Here is a 12,900-nt window from a genome sequence, read left to right as displayed (position 1 = left end):
TGGCTAGACACATTATACCAAGTGTGGGTGCTCTGCAGGCAGGGCCAAAAATAGGGGAGGCGTCTGGCTAGAACCAAGTCATGGATATTATTGATGGCAAAGTGGCCGCAGCCGCAGCCGCAGTTACAGTCCGCAGTTTGCCAGTCGCTTCTGCGGACCGGATACGGATTGGGATGCGGGAACCGTGACAATGGCCTTCGTGGCTCTGTCTCACTTCTCACTCCTCACTCCCACATGCAAAACATGCATAATTTTTTTTCTTTCTTTTTTCTCCTCTGTTTATCCGTCAACAACTGCCCCCTATTTCCCTTTTCGACACTTACTTTTTTCTACCCGAGCTCCCGAACCCATTTCTGGTCTTTCGGTGCCCTTTTGTCGTGGGTGGATGGTCAGCGGCTGTTACCTTTCACCTCTTTTCTCTGCTGAGAAACCTCTACGACCACCACCGAGTGGCTCCCTCCTCTCGCTTGTCTCGTCCTCACACAACACATGTGCTCAGAATGTTGGGATCCATTGCCTGTGGACAGCTTTACTTCGGGGCTGTTCGTTTCACCCTGCATGCCACGCATGCTCCAAGACGACTGTTATCCACAGACAACAAGATGGCACAATCGACACTAGATAACACCACGTCGTTCCACGTCCATGTCCTACGTATATCTCAGACCTTTCCGTCCCTTTCCCCCAGTTGCTGATCCTTTTCCCTACATCCTGTCTAATTGTGCTGTCCTTGTTCATCCACTCATTCCTACGCGTTCCGTCTTGATTATCGGTCATCATCCCACCTTTTCCGCCTTGATACGTCCTTCGGCATCTCAACACCCTCATTTTGGTGGTCATCGGCGCTCCGGATTTATGCATTGTTCCCCAAAGATCACTTATTCAGCGCATCCCACCTCAGACTACACGTCATTTGTTCCTGCTATACCGGACCTACTTCTCTCCAGCGAACATATTAGGACCCATCCTTCCCTCGAGAGCTGTCGACCGAGTGCCTCCTGTTAAACTCCCGTCGGCCCATCGTCCCTTTGTTCACAATGTCTCACGCCAGAGCATCCAGTCGATACTATTCTGACTATGAACGGGCGCTCGAGAAAGCTGCTGAACGACCCAAAACATCCCCACCTTCTTCGACCACTTCATCTCGAACCTCCTCGGCCACGTCGTTGCAGCCAACCGCCCCAGTGGCCGAATGGTGCCATCAAATGCACTTGATCCAACAGCGAAAATACGATTGGTGTGCAAGCTGCTATCCCAAGCCTCCGCCCGCTCCAAGCTCTATCAGAATACCGTCACAGAAAGCGCTGCAACAGTCAAGAAGCAGCAACGAGCCTGGTCATGCATACCAATAGAACGTCATCGAACGACTATCCTTGTCTGCATATTAGCATGGTGTTGGGGCGTTTTGGACAAACAAAAATCTTGCTTTGAAGTGTTAAATCATGAATTATGACCTCTCTCTGCTATAACATGGCATCGAATTGAAAGTCGTAGAGACAATGAATGTACATCATGAACTGCCGGCCATGGCTCTGTCTTTGGCGGCGTTCAGTTTCTCCACCTGCTCTTTGAACTTTAGTTCATATGCTTCTTGTCTGAAGACCTTTCTCATTGTTAGCGTAGACATGGCGATCGTGACAAGACCGTGACATTCATACTCTTGTTGCCTCCAGAGCGCTCGGCTGCCCGACCTCAGGATCAGCCCCGGCTTCTAAGAGGATGTCAATCACTTCGGTCTCGTTCTTGAAGACCGCTCCTGCTAGGATGGATTGCCCTCGATCGTTCAGGCGATTGGGGTCTGCGCCGTGCTGCACAAGCATCGAGGCCAGCGGTGCATGACCGTGGTAAGAGGCAAGCATCAGCTGAGGGAGTTAGTCATTCTGGCGGAAGTCGCTCTGGACAACCCAGAGCAGTCGATAACTGAGAAGGCCCCTGAAACTGGCTCCCCCATCCTTTCTAAGCACTTACCAATGTGTCGCCCTTGTCGTTGGTCAGATTCGCAGGTAGACCCCTTGGCAAGGCTTGCTCGAATAGATCCGTCTGACCTGCCCGGGCGGCGTCGAAGAACCTTCCTGCTAGAGCCACGGCTTCTGGCGGGAGCTGCTCGGCTGATTGGGTATCGGCACTCGGTGCTGGCTGTGAGACGGGCTCCATTGTCTGAGGAGTCTGTATATATTTCTGACAGCAGGGGAGACCAACCCTCGAGAGAAGTATGGCTGATATATATGCCTACTCTGGACTTTTGTCATTGAGAGGTCTAGTACATTGAGTTGTAATCGGCAATTCGTCGGAATGACGTCGACGAGTTAGTTTGGTTTCCAACATTCTACAGATCTCAAAGAGGAGGTTGACAACATTTAGCCAGGGGCACGCTCCCTTGTTAGCCCGGGCTACAAAATAATCAGGGAGCCCTAGGAAGAAGATGCGGACCTGCGCGTCTCTTTGTCGAGACAAAAAGTTAATGGGGACACCAAGATCCAGCCTCGCACGTGAATGGAGGGGCACACGCAAGGCTGTGGATGCCGAGCCACGAGTGTCAAACAGGCCAAGCGCCATGCCGATTGCGTGATCAGGTCTGTTGCTGATTGTCTGGCTTCGACGCAGTGGACACCATTCTACCACCTCTGACATGCTCCCGCCCTTGGTTGGGTTGTCTTGCTTGCCTTGCTGCTAAGTGCTGATGCCATTATGGATCCCGCCCGCATCATGGGAGCACGAGGGGCAAGCAATCAGCAATCATGCCACTAGCTGGAGCCAGGGATTTGTCCCTCGAGGTCAGAGGCTTGTTCGAGAAGAGCAGGAAAAAAAGATTTGTCGTCGCCGCTTGAGCCTAAGAGTTCTCAAGTTTTCTTCCCCAATCTGCCATTCTGGTTGACTAGTATAAAACTCCTCGCCTACCCCTCCCATCGCATTCTTGCGCAATCGCAGCCTTTGTCCTCACGCCTGCTCCCTGCTGAACACATCCATTTGCAACACTCCATACACACCGTCAGAGAAAATGGCCGACCGCCCTGAACCGTACGTGGCATCCTTCCCCTCTCCAAAGCTGTGTGGACTTTCAGAAAGAGCATAACTAACGACCAGCGCCCTCCAGTCTCCGCTTGGGCTCAATTGCCCCCAATTTCCAAGCCCAAACCACCAAAGGACCCATTGACTTCCACGAGTTCATCGGCGACAACTGGGTCGTTCTCTTCTCGCATCCGGAAGATTTCACTCCCGTCTGCACGACCGAGTTGGGTGCCTTTGCAAAGCTGGAACCCGAGTTCAACAGAAGAGGCGTCAAATTGATTGGGCTTTCGGCCAACACCATTGACAGTCACGGAGAATGGATCAAGGACATCAATGAGATCAGCGGCAGCAACTTGAGCTTCCCCATTATTGGAGACAAGAACAGACAGATCGCGCTTCTCTATGACATGATTGATCATCAGGATGCCACCAATGTGGATGAAAAAGGCATTGCCTTCACCATCCGATCCGTCTTCGTCATTGACCCCAAGAAGGTCATCCGCACCATCCTGTCCTACCCTGCCTCGACCGGCCGCAATACTGCCGAAGTTCTGCGGATTGTCGACTCCCTGCAGACCGGTGACAAGCACAAGGTCACCACCCCAATCAACTGGGTGCCAGGTGACGACGTGATTGTCCATCCCAGCGTCAAGACCGAGCAGGCGAAGGAGATCTTCCCCGAGATGAAAATCATCAAGCCTTACCTGCGAACCACACCTCTTCCCAAGGAGAAGACCAGTGCTGCTTAGAGGAGTGGTGGAAGCAAAGTAAGCAAGGGAAAGTAAATTCTGATACCACCGAAAATGTAGCAGCTCGAGAGATACTGTGGAAGAAACCAGATTTGACTTGGTGCCATACCCATTCAAGGTCATTTTGCGACGTGCATACCCCAACAAATTGCTCAGAAGTTATTTCAAATTGTTTGCGACGCGTCTTGTCTGTTCCTCTCAATGCAGGTACCACTGAATACACGTCAATCAACCACAGCAGCAGTATGTACCCCGTACTTTGTTCCATTGCCCTTTTAGCCCCTGAACCTGGTCACTGAGGTAATCAACCTGCCCTGAACTTGACAGCCGTGAACAATTGGCTGTCACAAGCTGTTAGGGCTGCTGATAACCGGCTTGGCATAGCGGCAACACCCTCCTAACTAACTGCTACTGGTACCGCCGGCACCGCCTGAATCGCCTACAATCGCCTAGAGCGCCCATGTCTTTGCGGCCCCCCATGCCCTGAACGCACCAGTGACAAGTGCCAGTGCCAGAAGTAGCTCCAACTTCCTGCGACTCCCTGCACAGGCGCAGGCACGTAGGTCCATCTAGACTTGACATGGAAACAACTTTTCCGCTACACAAAATTTCACCCCCAGCGTCCTAATAATTCTCCTAGAGTCCTCCACAGAGAGACCCAGTTGTACAGATCTGGACATCGACTTCGTTTTGGGTTCAATCTTGCATGAATGTTTTGCTGTTTGCGAGCACTTCCATCTTCAATTCTGATCGCGTTCGGGTTCTCCATCTTCCGACATTCTCACCACCAACTTCCCCCCTTTTCTTCTGACATCAGCTAAAGTGACACGGAAGAGAAAACGACCCTTCACGAAAAAAAGCGACATCCCGAGACAGGTTCTTTGTCCTCTCAGTCAGTGGTCTATCTTTTCTCCCTCTACGTCGTTGAGATCCTTGCGCCACCTCTGCTGCCCGATTTCGATCCCGCCTGCCTTTGCCTCAGCATTGCCCGCCGGGACAAACGAACGCGTGCTTGTACCCTTTATCGCCATGGCCTACAAAGATCCGAGAAAGGGGAACTTGTCCATCATGTCCTATCGTCGATGTTGTTCTTTCTACTTGTTCATCTTGTCTGCTCATTTGCCACATTGCCGTGTTCCTCGTTATTCGCTTGCCCTCCGCCTCTGGCCTCTTGGGACTAGAGCTGACAGTCATGGCTAGGTTCCGACGTAAAAGTCCTGGGAAACAGGGTTCTATCCCACGGCTGAGGGAATCGCGGTTCCTCACCTCCCATCTTGACCCACCATCACCGGAGGAACACCACTGGCCGCCCCTACCGCCGTTAGCCACAGACAACCGCTCCAAATCGGTGGTGTCTAGCGTTTTCGCTCTCTGGCAGAGTCCGTCCTTGCCATCGGTGACAAACGAGAGCCCTGATATCTCTGCAACCTCGCCACAGACACCGAGCGAGGTTTCCAGATATCGATTGACGAGATTACCTGTTCATGATTATGTGCCAGACCCGGCTACGAAGTCTTCCAGTACCACACGATTGCCACGATATGTACCCATAATAATTCCCGAGTTTGCACAGCCGTCATTTACTAGAGAACTTTACTCTACCACGTCGCAACCAGATCTTCGGACTACCACTAATTCCTCGCCAACAACCCCGACATTAAACAGCCATCCACGCCCCGCGAGATATTTGGATGAAGCTGGTCCGTTTGTCACGGCGGAACTACGAGACTGCGAGGAGGAAAGGGACCCAATTTCCACGATCAACCCTGCGGAAATGAACAACAGCCAGGTGAGCCTCGTTGCTTCGGAGGCAAGCAATGAGGGCGCAAATGGCTCGAACCAACCCGTGGATGGTACAGGAGGAAATATCGGCATCTCATCTTCGGTTACTCAGCATACCTCAGCTCCGACAAATTTGTCGGGTTTGGTCTGCAATGTGCACAGGACGACAGGTGAAGAGCCCCCGGGGTTGGTTGGCGCAACGACAACAATACTGGGCGACAAGCTGTATGTTTTTGGGGGCAGGGTACACTCTCGAACGAAACCACAGTTGTCCTCGGACCTCTACGAGCTTGATCTCATCCGCCGGCACTGGATCAAGGTCGATGCACTCGGAGATGTACCTCCACCTCGCTACTTCCACAGTGTATGTGCCCTCGGGGACTCGAAGCTGGTCTGCTACGGTGGCATGTCACCTGCACCGCACAGCAGCAGGCCTGCGCAAACTGGCCAACCGGGCAAGCCAGAAGGCCAACCAGAGGTCGTGGTCATGTCCGATATCCATATCTTTGATGTACCTACGCGAAAATGGACTCTAATCCAGGCCCCTGAAAATCCCCAAGGCCGTTACGCCCACTGTGCGGCGATATTGCCATCGTCTGCTGTGTTCACATCCGCCAATGCTCCCTTCTCCGCCATCCAGCATAACCCGCCGTCTGCCGATCCTCATTCCGGTACGCTAGGAGTACAACTGGACGGAACTGGTGGCGCAGAAATGGTTGTCGCCGGAGGCCAAGACAGCACGAACAGTTACATTGAACAGTTTAGCGTCTTCAACCTGCGCAGTCTGAGGTGGACAGGCACGACAGCTTGGGACCGCAAATGCGGAGCATATAAAAGCATGGTTGCTCCCATGACAGGACTATCCGCGGAGCTGATTGGTCGAGGGGTTCCGTTGAATGATCCACAAGCCCAAAGAGCCAGTTCGCGTCCCGGGACATCGATGCTGATATACTCCAATTACAACTTCCTGGACGTCAAGCTGGAGCTGCAGGTTCGCTTACCAGACGGTTCATTGATGGAGAAGCCTGTAACTGGCACCGTGTCCCCGCCTGGGCTGCGCTTTCCCAATGGCGGCATCATTGATGGCCACTTTGTAGTCAGCGGGACATACCTGACTTCGTCGAAACACGAGTACGCGCTGTGGGCGCTGGATCTCAAAACTTTAACGTGGGCACGCATTGACACGAATGGCTTGATCTTCTCCCAAGGGAGCTGGAACCGGGGTGTGCTGTGGAACCGAAGAAATACGTTTGTTATTCTTGGGAACCGGAAGCGAAGCCTGGTGGACGACTACAACCATCGACGGATCAATTTCAGTCACGTTTGCATGGTTGAGCTGGAAGCATTTGGCCTTTATGACAACCCTAGAAAGGTGGCTCCGACCTCGGGCTATGTTTCGGTATCTGCTCCCAACATTCCTCCGTCGATGCAATCGAGTCTGCTGGGTCAAACCGCTGGCGGAAGACCATACAATAGCACCGCCGAACAACTCGGTCAGGCGGCTTTGAGTCTGCCAGAGCTCTCTGACATGGAGATTGTGGCATTGGGCGGAGAAAAGATTCCGTGCAACTCATACATCCTGTCTCGACGCTGGGGCCCGTTCTTTAATCAGCTCCTGGCTGAGTCTGTGTCAACGCACGAGAATGTCAGTATATCGGACGGGGCGACGTTGAAGCCAAGTATGAGGTCGCAGGCCAGCCGCAACTCTACGCTGACGATCACGCCAGCCGCAGCGAATGGCCTGGCAGTGGCTACGGCAGGAAGTGATGGCATCCTGGATCCCCAGAGATCACTGAGTCGATCCACGGCCAGAACACTGGTCGAGCTGCCGAACACCATCAACATCCCACCTTCAAGTCGACCGAGATCCTTGTACCTGCCTCACATGGCTCCCACGATCCACCTGTTGCTACATTTCCTCTACACATCTTCGCTGCCACCGGTGGGATCACCATTGTGCACACCGCACACGCTGTGCTCTCTGTTGCAGATGGCCAGACCCTACCAGGTCGACGGACTGCTGGAAGCCACAGTCGAACGTCTGCATGAGGTGTTGGACGGGCGAAACTCTGCCGCCGTCTTCAATGCGGCTGCGATGGCTGCAGGAGGTGGCCGAGGCCTCCGGGGTGTTGCCGGCAGCAACCTGGTAGGCATGAGTCGACGAGAGAGCGAAGCCACGACCATTGCAGAAGCCACAGTGGGTCTCACGAACAAGACTGCGGGACTCAAGCTGGCGACAAACTACGAAGAGCCCAGCAAGAAAAGAGGGCATGGAAAGTCGAGTTCAATGGATTCAGCATCGACGGCCACTTCGGCGTCAACGTCGACTGACATGTCCCGAACGGACACCGAGACGTCGGGGCAAGACGACAACGCCGAGCACACTGGACATGGAGAGAGGGACTCGCAAGAAATATGGACGGGCGATCTCAGCTCAGTGATTGGGCTTCAGAAACGGGGTCTGCGAGGACTAATGGAAGGGCGGCGATTGAGAGAACGGGCAAATACTGGAGGTACAGGCGGAGAATAGGTTCTTGTGGGGGAAATTGTGTAGATGAAAGATGGCAACAAAAAAGCACGTGCTGATGTCCATTACCCTGGAGCAATGACATGTGATGATGTTAGTGTAGTCAAATTGGCTGTACAAATGCCTCGGCACTTGGCACCTTGGTGTGTGTACAAGGAGGGAAGTGTCTGCGATCCGCCAAAACATCATCTGACCGACCCCAACAACGAATCAGACGCTGGGTAAATGGACCCAAATCATCATCGGAGTCTCCGGTTTCCAGTTAACCTCGATCCCCCTTTTTGTGGAGGAGCGTGACCCGCGATGATGATGATGATGGATGATGTGTGCGACATGCGGCGCACGGCGTGCGGCTTTGCGGTTACTGATCATGCCCTTGCCTTGTGTCAGAATGCCGGGGCATGTGAAAATAACACACAATGTCAACCTTTACAAACGGGGACTGCATCCCTTCCTTTTCTTCTGCTTCTCCTTTCTCCTTGGATCTTCTCTACGCTCCTTGACCACCTTTCCAGTGAATCTTGTTTTTTTGATTCTTGAGGGAGACACACACCCTCTGAGTTCTTGTGCTACCACCTACCACGTACTTTACTCACCTTCAGTGACTCGCAAACCCGCCAATCCCCCCATTCTGAACTTGTCCGTGCCACAATGTCGAAACGATTCTCGACCGCCGACGTGGCGTCGCACAACAAGGCCGACAACCTCTACATCATCGTCGACGAGGACGTCTATGACCTGACGAAATTCCAAGATGAGCATCCAGGTTAGTCCCTCTCCGGTCCCTCCCTCCCTCCGCATTTTGTGAAAAGAAAGCCCATTTTACTGACTCGGCGTGTTGTCCTGCATTTATATAGGTGGGAAGAAGAGTGAGTCTCCCCCCTCCCTCCCTTGCCCGGGCCAAAAAGCCCCAAATCCCCGAATGCGCCCCCCCCCCCCCCTCCCTTCAAAAAGACTAACGCGGCTCGATTTTGGACAGTCCTGCAACGCGTGGCCGGGAAAGACGCCTCGAAGCAGTTCTGGAAATACCACAACGAGGGGATCCTCAAGAAATTCAAGGCAAAGTTGCAGGTCGGGTCATTGGACACCAAAAAGGTAGAAGCAGCAGCAGCACCGCCCACACCTCCGGCGACGCCGCCCCCGGCGGAAAAGGTCCGCCCGCAAGCAGAGCCTGGGACCGTTGCTCCTGCACCGGGTCCGGCTGCGTCGGAAGAAGTCGAGGCGTTGGATCCCTTCGGGTCTCTGATTCCCTTTGGTGATCCGAGCTGGTATCAAGGTGTAAGTTTGACTTGCTTTCCTTCAACCGCAATTGGGACGCTGAGTAACAAATGAATGCAAAAGTACCACTCGCCATACTACAACGAGACCCACGCAGCCCTCCGTGCCGAAGTTCGGGAATGGGTCGACACCGAGCTCGAGCCCTACGTGACCGAGTGGGACGAGGCCAAGAGAGTACCTGAGGAGATCTACAAGCAGATGGGCGAACGGGGCTATTTGGCTGGTCTTTTGGGTGTCAAGTACCCGGCGCATCTGGTAAAGAACCCCGTCAAGTCCGTCCCGCCGGAGAAATGGGACTTGTTTCACGAGTTGCTCCTGACGGATGAGCTGTCACGAACCGGTTCTGGTGGACTGGTTTGGAATCTGATCGGAGGCTTTGGGATCGGGTGTCCGCCGCTGGTCAAATATGGCAAGAAAGAGCTCCTTAATCGTATTCTCCCAGGTATCCTCTCTGGAGACAAGAGAATATGCCTGGCCATCACCGAACCTGACGCCGGCTCCGACGTTGCCAATCTGACATGCGAGGCCAAGCTGTCAGAGGACGGCAAGCATTTTATCGTCAACGGAGAGAAGAAGTGGATTACCAACGGCATCTGGAGTGACTATTTCACGACTGCCGTGAGAACCGGTGGTCCAGGAATGGGCGGCATCAGCCTCTTGTTGATCGAGCGCACCGAAGGGGTGAGCACTCGACGTATGGACTGCCAGGGTGTCTGGAGCAGCGGGACTACCTACATTACATTTGAGGACGTCAAGGTGCCTGTGGAAAATGTTCTGGGCAAAGTCAACAAAGGATTCCAAGGTAAGAAGACGCCTACCACTGTCGAAGGTATTAGCTGCTGATTGGACTGCGCGACAGTGATCATGACCAACTTCAACCACGAAAGAATCGGCATCGTCATTCAATGCCTGCGCTTCTCCCGCGTCTGCTTCGAAGAATGTGTTAAGTATGCGTCCAAGAGAAAGACGTTTGGGCAGAAGCTCATCAACCACCCCGTGATCCGCATGAAGCTCGCACACATGGCGCGCCAAATTGAGGCCAGCTACAACTGGCTGGAGAACATCATCTACCAGTGCCAGCGGATGGGCGATACGGAGGCCATGCTGCGGCTGGGCGGTGCCATTGCAGGGCTCAAGGCTCAGGCTACGACGACGTTCGAGTTCTGCGCCAAGGAGGCGGCTCAGGTATTTGGTGGCCTGGCTTATTCGCGCGGTGGACAGGGTGGGAAGATTGAGCGGTTGTACCGTGATACTCTGGCATACAAGATCCCAGGAGGCAGCGAGGAAATCATGCTGGATCTGAGTATTCGACAGAGCTTGAAGGTGCACAAGGCGCTGGGCATGAAGCTGTGATTTTGTTTGCATGTACAGCGGTTGTACGGAGTAGGTGGTTATACAAGTACACAATACTGCATTTCTTGGGGTGTATTCTTTTGCCTGGGCCGGTGATGCGAGCTTGACTTGCTAGTCACGACACCAACCCGTGGAAGGAGCAGGGCTTACAACTACTACAAGTAGGTGAGGGCACCAAGGGAGACTCTGAATGGATGAGTTTCAGGCGGAAGAGTCAATGGAAGCACGCGGAGCAAGTTTTTGACTGGCCCACTTTTTGGTTGGTACATGGGTAGGTCGTAAGGACTCGTATGATGCAGGTACGACCGTCAATTGTGCAGTTGCAATTGCAGTTGCAGCTGAGTGTCGGTCCTTCGTGCCTGTAGTTGCCAGTGGAATCCTCCGAAACCATCCTTGAGAAAATACGTCACCATCATCATGAACCCCTGCTCAACCCCCACCATCCCTGCTACGCCATTCCACTGGATGCTGTCACCCACAAACACCCATCAGAATTTTTCTCTATTCGTACCCATCGTTCGGCAACGGCTTTTTCTTCCCCTGCCAAATGCCCTGCTGGTGCTGCCAGTGCCTGCTTCTGGGTGTCAGTCTATGCGTCGCCTCAGAGTCGTAAGCGACAAACCAAGCATGTCGACCCTCTTTTTGCCCTGATCATCCCGTCGAATGGCTACTTTTTTCTCTCAGCAATACCCACCACCACCACCATCATCTGTTTCTCCTGCGCCTCGATCTTGCCGCCACCTTGAAGTCAGTATTCGAGGTAGAACCTTCCCCGACTTGTTCAAGCTTTGCCCCAACCATATTCGTCCCTTTGCGATTTTCCATTTATTCGTGCCCTGCCGTCTGCTACTTATAATAGATTCCCGATCTTCCTTGCAACCATATAACTTGTTCCTTTTCTTAAATCTATCGATTCGTTACGCTCGTTACTGGATCTAGCATACATCTCATATCTATAATATCTACAATATGCGGGCCTCACAGATTCTTGCCATTGTGGCTGCCCTGCCTTCCACTCTCGCTGCATACAAGGGCTTCAATTATGGTTCCGCGGGCAACGACCAGTCTGCCTTTGAAGGTCAATTCAATTCGGCCAAGGCTTTGGGCTTTGATTCTGCTCGTCTGTATACCATGATTCAAGACGGAACCACCAACACTCCCATCTCTGCCATCCCAGCAGCCATCAGCACCGGCACATCCCTCCTGCTCGGCTTGTGGGCATCCGCCGGGGATGCCATATTCGCCAACGAGGTTGCCGCTCTCAATGCCGCCATCGCACAATATGGCTCAGCTTTCACCGACTTGATTGCTGGCATCAGCGTGGGCAGTGAAGACATCTACCGCATCACCCCAATCGGCATTGAGAACAATTCTGGTGTCGGTGTGGGTCCAGCCACAATCATCAACTATATCAACCAGGTTCGATCGGCCATCGCCGGTACCTCGGCCGCAGGAAAGCCCGTTGGCCACGTCGACACTTACAATGTCTGGACCAATTCCAGCCAAAACGACCTGATTGGAGCTTGCGACTTCCTTGGTGTGGACGCGTATCCTTATTATGAGACGACCAAAGCGAACAGCATCGACAACGCCAACGCTACCTTTTGGGATGATTATGACGTGACGGTTGCTGCCGCTCAGGGTAAGCCTGTCTGGATCACTGAAACAGGTTGGCCTGTCTCGGGTCCCACCAGTGGACAAGCTGTTGCTTCGGTCCAGAATGCGCAGACTTACTATGACGAGGTCGGATGCACAGCCTTCGGTGAAGGCGTCAACACCTGGTGGTACATTCTTCAGGACACTGGTGCCAGTCCAAGTTTTGGACTTGTGGGCGCTGGCTCACCTCCTCCAACTACGCCAGTGTACTCTCTGAGCTGCTAAGCATAATGTTTGGGTATTAACGGTGATGTTCATATACGTAATAGATTAGGGTACATCAGAGTGGGCCAAAAGTTGGTGTGATTGGGTACGAATAACTATAGAAAAATGACCAATAATGAAGATACATACATAGTCAACAATGACGAGAAAAAGCTTACATCTGGGCCAGTGAAGTGAAGGGGGTTTTCAGATCAGCCTCGTCTCGAGCGAGACAACCAATCAACGGGCTTGTTAGGTGAGTCGAGGCGCTAACCCGTATTGGGCCATGTCAACATCTCAGATTGTAAACAATGGCTTGTGCATCGAGTCTCAGTCTTTTCT

General features: G+C 53.1%; 6 protein-coding genes across 6 annotated transcripts; 5 read left to right on the top strand and 1 right to left on the bottom strand.

Annotated features, from left to right (window-relative positions):
- Positions 1-1,037: 1,037 nt before the first annotated feature.
- On the top strand, positions 1,038-1,352 carry Z517_03477 (uncharacterized protein; the record flags this gene model as incomplete). The annotated part of the gene is made up of 1 exon (XM_013432582.1): positions 1,038-1,352. The coding sequence occupies one exon, from the start codon at positions 1,038-1,040 to the stop codon at positions 1,350-1,352; it is 315 nt and encodes a 104-aa protein (XP_013288036.1).
- Positions 1,353-1,510: 158 nt separating this feature from the next.
- On the bottom strand, positions 1,511-2,154 carry Z517_03476 (uncharacterized protein; the record flags this gene model as incomplete). The annotated part of the gene is made up of 3 exons (XM_013432581.1): positions 1,511-1,603; positions 1,659-1,862; positions 1,969-2,154. The coding sequence occupies 3 exons, from the start codon at positions 2,152-2,154 to the stop codon at positions 1,511-1,513; spliced, it is 483 nt and encodes a 160-aa protein (XP_013288035.1).
- Positions 2,155-2,998: 844 nt separating this feature from the next.
- Z517_03475 (uncharacterized protein) lies at positions 2,999-3,758 on the top strand (the record flags this gene model as incomplete). Its single annotated transcript, XM_013432580.1, has 2 exons — positions 2,999-3,018; positions 3,095-3,758. The coding sequence occupies 2 exons, from the start codon at positions 2,999-3,001 to the stop codon at positions 3,756-3,758; spliced, it is 684 nt and encodes a 227-aa protein (XP_013288034.1).
- Positions 3,759-5,532: 1,774 nt separating this feature from the next.
- Z517_03474 (uncharacterized protein) lies at positions 5,533-8,070 on the top strand (the record flags this gene model as incomplete). The annotated part of the gene is made up of 1 exon (XM_013432579.1): positions 5,533-8,070. One exon carries the CDS (start codon positions 5,533-5,535, stop codon positions 8,068-8,070), a length of 2,538 nt encoding a protein of 845 aa, XP_013288033.1.
- Positions 8,071-8,718: 648 nt separating this feature from the next.
- Positions 8,719-10,698, top strand: Z517_03473 (uncharacterized protein; the record flags this gene model as incomplete). The annotated part of the gene is made up of 5 exons (XM_013432578.1): positions 8,719-8,833; positions 8,925-8,936; positions 9,047-9,345; positions 9,409-10,147; positions 10,205-10,698. The coding sequence occupies 5 exons, from the start codon at positions 8,719-8,721 to the stop codon at positions 10,696-10,698; spliced, it is 1,659 nt and encodes a 552-aa protein (XP_013288032.1).
- A 969-nt stretch (positions 10,699-11,667) lies between these two features.
- On the top strand, positions 11,668-12,579 carry Z517_03472 (uncharacterized protein; the record flags this gene model as incomplete). Its single annotated transcript, XM_013432577.1, has 1 exon — positions 11,668-12,579. The coding sequence occupies one exon, from the start codon at positions 11,668-11,670 to the stop codon at positions 12,577-12,579; it is 912 nt and encodes a 303-aa protein (XP_013288031.1).
- Between the last annotated feature and the right edge of the window lie 321 nt (positions 12,580-12,900).

The sequence above is a fragment of the Fonsecaea pedrosoi genome, assembly GCF_000835455.1.
Source record: "Fonsecaea pedrosoi CBS 271.37 unplaced genomic scaffold supercont1.2, whole genome shotgun sequence".
In the NCBI taxonomy this organism is placed as follows: Eukaryota; Fungi; Ascomycota; class Eurotiomycetes; order Chaetothyriales; family Herpotrichiellaceae; genus Fonsecaea; species Fonsecaea pedrosoi.
This window is presented reverse-complemented; position numbering and strand designations above follow the sequence as displayed.